General features: G+C 49.9%; 1 protein-coding gene across 1 annotated transcript; it reads left to right on the top strand.

Annotated features, from left to right (window-relative positions):
• The first annotated feature begins 258 nt into the window (after positions 1-258).
• LOC123148817 (oligopeptide transporter 7) lies at positions 259-6,166 on the top strand. The gene is made up of 8 exons (XM_044568310.1): positions 259-593; positions 692-1,268; positions 3,014-3,583; positions 3,668-3,923; positions 4,007-4,189; positions 4,283-4,865; positions 5,594-5,834; positions 5,875-6,166. The coding sequence occupies exons 1-8, from the start codon at positions 503-505 to the stop codon at positions 6,149-6,151; spliced, it is 2,778 nt and encodes a 925-aa protein (XP_044424245.1). The 5' UTR covers positions 259-502; the 3' UTR covers positions 6,152-6,166.
• Positions 6,167-6,370: the final 204 nt, after the last annotated feature.

Raw genomic sequence — 6,370 nt, 5'->3', positions numbered from 1 at the left:
AGCAAGCTGGGATTATGCGACAACAAGCAGCAGGGTAACTTGTGCGCCATTCTTATCTATCTGATCAGTGATCTAGCTAGGGTGTGGGTGCTGGGCATGGCGTCCTCCTGATGGTTTCAGTGATGATGAACCTGGCCGGAAACGTGGCCAGTGATACGATGGCTCCCTCCTGTGAGTACACAAGCAAGTCCAACGTGGCCAGTGATACTTGCTCTGGAGTAGTAGTTGACTAAATGGACGGATCATGTCGATGCATGCATCGCGTTTCAGATCTCGTCGTCGTTCCAACTTCCGGCTAATACTGTAGTAAAATGTCCACGACACTGCCATTGATCGATCGATATTTCTAGTACAGCCGTCCCTTTCACACAAAAACGAGGAGCAATTAAGCCCGATGTGGTGACGGCTGGAGGAGAAGAGGAGGAGGTAGAGGACCCAAGAGCGACAGCCAGGACCAGGGAGGTAGTCCGTAGTACGCTAGCTCGGCTAGAGCTATCCGGCCATGGCTTCCTCCTCCCAACCTCACCGAGAAGAAGAGGAGGAGGGGCAGCTCCGGCACCGTGGCCATGGCGACGGCATCACCTCCCCGCTCCGTAAGCTCGCTGTCTCTGCTTCGACGCACACGTTCACGGTACACCTCTGCTCCGGCTCCTGCTGCTGGCCGTTTAACCGGTCTGTCCTCTCCATGCAGTGCCGTCGACGTCGCGGAGCTCGCCGGAGCCCGATGACGACGAGGAGGAGGAGAACTCGCCGATCGAACAGGTGGCGCTGACGGTCCCCGTGGGCGACGACCCGGACACCCCGGTGCTCACCTTCCGGATGTGGGTCCTCGGCATGGCGTCCTGCGCCGTGCTCTCCTTCCTCAACCAGTTCTTCTGGTACCGCAAGGAGCCGCTCACCATCACCGCCATCTCGGCGCAGATCGCCGTCGTGCCGCTCGGCCGCCTCATGGCCGCGGCGCTCCCCGAGCGGGCCTTCTTCCGCGGCACGCGCTACGAGTTCACCCTCAACCCGGGGCCGTTCAACGTGAAGGAGCACGTGCTGATCACCATCTTCGCCAACGCCGGCGCCGGCACCGTATACGCCATCCACGTCGTCACCGCCGTCCGCGTCTTCTACGGCAAGAACCTCACCTTCCTCGTCTCCCTCCTCGTGGTGCTCACCACGCAGGTGCTCGGGTTCGGGTGGGCGGGGATCTTCCGGCGGTACCTCGTGGAGCCGGCGGCCATGTGGTGGCCGTCCAACCTCGTGCAGGTCTCCCTCTTCAGGTACGTACACGCGCACGCTTCTTCCCAACATGATTACTACAGTACGTAGTTGCTTGCAACCACTACTCATTACTTATTACTACTTGCATTATTACACATCTTATTAATCACTTAATTAACAGTCTCATCTTGTGCTTGTGAGAGGGTTGACTGGTTGATGCTTCAACTTAATCACAAGCCATGATTATTTACAATTTCTTTATTTATTTTATTTAAAAAAACGTATGTTTCATGACGTGCTGGCTACTGCTTGTGATCAGCAATGCGTGTTAACTATGTATGCTTATAACTAGGACTTTTGGTTTGTTTGAGCAAGAGCAGTAGCTGGGCAGCTACCGGGCATGGATCATGACACGTCAGATCTGGCCTTGGCTTGCAACAAACCAGATCATCATGAAATCAAGGGCTACAAAAAATTGTTGGCCGGTCTGCCTCTAGGTAAGAAAATGAAATAGATGAAAAGAAATGAGTAGCACTGATGATGACAGGACCAGCTAGCAGCCAACACAAAAAATAAGTTAACTGAGATAGTGAGATCAAGTTCGTTTGACCAAGCTGACAAACAGGTTGGTTTTTTTTTTCAAGCTCCGCCTACTCATTAATAAGATAATTGCAAACAAGTTAATTTTTGTCATAGGCCACCTTCATTTTCCTTGGATGTTTGAGCAAGACCAGTAGCTGGTTGGCTATCTGTCAATCTGCCATGTGTCATGGCACGTCAGATCTGGCCTTGGCTTGAATCAAACTATACCATGAAATTGTTGGCTCGTCTGCCTCTCATTGACAAAATGAAATCAATGAAAAGATATGAGGGGCATTAATATATGACAGGACCCTCGAGCAGAATCCGAAGAAATGACGGAAAGAAAATCGATGAAAAGAAACCATATCATTTGACCAAGCTGGATCTGCAGCCTTCCAGCAGCTGGCTTCAGTTATATCCAACCAGTTTTATTAATCCCTCAATATGGCAGTAGAATAACAACCCTCCATAGAGGCAATACACATTTGAACTCTGAGGCTGATGAGACAATGGCAGTAGAATAACAGCGGAGGAGGAGAAACCACATCATTTCACCAAGCTGGATCTGCAGCTTTCCAGCGGCTGGCTGGCTTCAGTTATAATCCAACCACTTTTAATCTCTCAACATGGCAGTAGAATAACAGCCCTCCATAGAGGCAACCAACTTACACATTTTAACTCTGAAATAACTTGCTGGCTGATGAGGCGGCTAATGATCATATAACATTGATATCTTCCTTTCATCAACATAAAAATGTACTCCCTCCGTCCCAAAATAAGTGTATTATTTTGGGACGGAGGGAGTAGTACAAACAAAATAGGAGAGGAATTTCATCTCCTGTGTCAGTCCCAAGGGGAAAGACACTGAGCTAATCGACATGCACCGCAGGATGGCAGGAAAGGAATGATCATGCACAAATGTCTTTCTCTTCCGTAAGATAGCATGTACAAAACGGAGAGAAATTCCATTCCATTTGTCTCTCTCAGGGAAAGGCGGCGAGCTAATTAACACGCAAAACAAGAATAAGATGGAAATCAGTTCGAGCATGCGGAAAAAAACACCAAAGATTCAGAGAGCGTAAAATAGCCATCAGCCAGTTTTCTTTTTCCTGAGCATGGCAGCAAAATAGACTTTGTATCATCTCCAAAATCTAAAACACAACAAACCTGCGGATTCGGATTCGAACCATTCTCTGAAACCACTCCTGGAAATTCCAACCAGGGCGCTCCACGAGAAGGAAGTGCGGAGCAAAGGCGGCTTCACGCGCAGCCAGTTCTTCCTGGTGGCCTTCGTCTGCAGCTTCGTCTACTACATCTTCCCGGGCTACCTGTTCCAGATGCTCACCTCCCTCTCCTGGATCTGTTGGGTCTTCCCCAACTCCGTGTTTGCCCAGCAGCTCGGCTCGGGCCTCTACGGTCTCGGCATCGGCTCCATCGGCCTTGACTGGGCCTCCGTCTCCTCCTACCTCGGGAGCCCCCTCGCCAGCCCCTGGTTCGCCACCGCCAATGTCGCCGCAGGATTCTTCATCATCATGTACGTGATCACGCCCATCGCGTACTGGTTCAACTTCTACAAGGCGCGGAACTTCCCCATCTTCTCGGATGGGCTCTTCACCGAGACTGGGCAGAAGTACAACATCACGAGCATCGTGGACTCCCAGTTCCATTTTGACACGAAGGCCTATGAAAAGAATGGTCCACTGTACCTCAGCACCTTCTTTGCAGTCACGTATGGTGTTGGTTTTGCATCCCTTACTGCGACGATCGTCCATGTCCTCCTCTTCCACGGAAGGTAAAATTCTGCAAAAAAAATAGTCAGTCAGTTTCGCAGAATTACAGAACTGCAACAGCTAAGGACCATGGTGACTGTGTGCAGTGAAATTTGGCAGTTAAGCAAATCAGCTTTTAAAGAGAAGAGGGTGGATGTACATACGAAGCTTATGAGGAGATATAAGCAGGTGCCCGAGTGGTGGTTCATCTGCATCCTTACTGTTAATATTGCTGTAACTGTATTTGCTTGTGAATACTACATCGAGCAACTCCAGCTGCCCTGGTGGGGAGTACTTCTGGCATGTGCCATTGCATTTTTCTTTACCCTCCCAATCGGAATTATCACAGCAACTACGAACCAGGTACGCAATTTGACAAATTGCATATCATGCCATACAACTTCAGACCACCAGTTCCCTGTATTTTATTCTTTCGTTCTATGCAGACTCCAGGATTGAACATCATCACAGAGTACATCATGGGGTACTTGTACCCTGGACGGCCCGTCGCAAATATGTGCTTCAAGGTATATGGCTACATCAGCATGAGCCAAGCTCTGACATTTCTGCAAGATTTCAAATTGGGGCACTACATGAAGATTCCCCCAAGGACCATGTTCATGGCTCAGGTAAGCTTTTTCACGTATAGTTGCTCTGCCATTTCTACTGCACAAGTACTCATGTTGTATTGTGTCACTAAGCAACTTCTTGAAACATGGCAGGTGGTGGGAACTCTGATTGCGGCGTTTGTGTACCTTGGAACGGCATGGTGGCTGATGGACTCAATACCCAACATCTGCGACACCGAGCTCCTCCCAGCAGGCAGCCCTTGGACCTGCCCTGGCGATCATGTGTTCTATGACGCATCAGTCATATGGGGTCTTATTAGCCCACGCAGAATATTTGGGGACTTAGGAACTTACTCGGCGGTGAACTGGTTCTTCTTGGGGGGAGCCATTGCCCCACTCCTCGTCTGGTTTGCACACAAGGCATTCCCAGGCCAGAACTGGATCTTGCTTATCAACATGCCCGTGTTGATTGGTTCCACTGGCCAGATGCCACCGGCCACTGCGGTCAACTACATCACATGGATATTTGTTGGGTTTTTGTCAGGCTATGTGGTCTATAGGTACCGACGTGACTGGTGGGAGCGGCACAATTATCTGCTTTCAGGTGCACTAGATGCTGGCCTGGCATTCATGGCCGTGTTAATTTACCTGTGCCTAGGTTTGGAGAACATCAGTTTGAACTGGTGGGGCAATGACTTGGATGGATGCCCCCTGGCTTCTTGCCCCACTGCTAAAGGTATATTTGTTGAGGGTTGCCCAGTGTATACGTGACCATTTCCTCATGTCTGGTAGTCCCAGTTTGCAGAAATTGAAAGTCCCAACCTGCATGCAGGGATCAATGTAAATAATAAATGCTTATTTTCAAACCATTCATTCAGAGATGAGAAATTGGTGTTATTTCATATATATTTTCCAGAAAACATGTTAGGAGCACTGCCTATTCGTTAAGATGGAAAAAAAATTACTGTTCAAAGTTTCAGAAAGATTCATGACGAAGTTCTAGTAATTGCATAAAAAAGGATTTTATTTGCAACATATTTTTTGTCAAACCAAGTACTATTCCAGCTTGTAAATAAGTCATTCCTTGATTATTTGGAATCTAGTAAAAGCAAGTCGCAACTTCATAACAGAGATTTCTTCCATGCTATGCAGCACAACAAATAACTTTATGATTGCAATTTCGTAGCAAATGAGTAGATTAACAAGGGCATTACCAATAAAGCTACTAGCTAGAGCGTAAGAAGGAAGAGCTAGCTACTAGCTAGGACACCTCACACCTGGTCGCAAGATACATCAGGTACCCGCGACATCTTCTGCCCGGCGTGGTGCTGCCTCCGTTGTACTATGTCAGGTCTCTGGTCCAGAAGACCGGCGAGCGAGCAGAGGCGTCGGGGCACGGCTGCCTTGCGTGGCTCGACGGGCAACTGAACCGCAGCCTCATGTTCCTCTGCTTCGGGTGCATAGCTGAGGTGAGCCACTCGGAGGAGCAGATCAGGGAGATCGCCATCGGGCTGGAGAGGTCGGTGGTACGAGACCCCAAGAGTGTCAACTATGATGACCTGGCCCTCCATGCGCTCCTGCCGGAGGGGTTCGTGGAGCAAACCGACGGTTGTGGGCTTGTTGTCAAGCGGTGGGCACCGCAAGTGGACATGCTCCACCACAGGGCCATGCGGGTGGAACTCGGTGCTGGAGGGGATCATGTCTGGTGTGTCGATGTTGGGCTGGCTGCTGTACGCGGAGCACAGGATGAACAAGGTGCTCATGGTGGAGGATCTGAGGATCGCGGTGGAGATGGTCGGGTGGCAGCAGGGGCTGGTCCGGACCGACGAGCTGGAGGCTAAGGTTAGGCTTGTGATGGAGTCCCAGACAGGCAGGGAACTCCGGGAGCGAGTGTCTGTTCACCAGAAAGGCGCCGCCATGGCCTGGAGCAACGGTGGCTCGTCATGGTCGGCTTTCGAGCGATTCCTGTCGGACATGAACTGCCGCTGTGGAGCCGCTGCTGGACAGTCCATGTGCCCTTGAGCAGGCATCAGACTTTCGGAGCCAGAGGAAAGAGGTGATGGACATGACTCGCTCTGCCGACAAAGTTCAGTTAAAAATAATTCAGTTGGGACAGTCCTGACGGACTTGTACCCAGGATGTGAAGCAGAATCACATCTGTACTTACTTACCAACAAAAAATTACACTAGTTCTCAGGAAGCTCGATAAATGAATAAACAACATATCAAAATTGACTTAAT

Source organism: Triticum aestivum, chromosome 7A (genome assembly GCF_018294505.1).
Source record: "Triticum aestivum cultivar Chinese Spring chromosome 7A, IWGSC CS RefSeq v2.1, whole genome shotgun sequence".
Lineage (NCBI taxonomy): Eukaryota > Viridiplantae > Streptophyta > Magnoliopsida > Poales > Poaceae > Triticum > Triticum aestivum.
This window is presented reverse-complemented; position numbering and strand designations above follow the sequence as displayed.

Coding starts and splice junctions, on each gene's coding strand:
- LOC123148817 (XM_044568310.1), top strand. CDS start 503: ATGGCTTCCTCCTCCCAACCTCACCGAGAAGAAGAGGAGGAGGGGCAG. Junction 1,269..3,013: donor GTGCAGGTCTCCCTCTTCAG/GTACGTACACGC, acceptor AATTCCAACCAG/GGCGCTCCACGAGAAGGAAG. Junction 4,190..4,282: donor GGACCATGTTCATGGCTCAG/GTAAGCTTTTTC, acceptor GAAACATGGCAG/GTGGTGGGAACTCTGATTGC.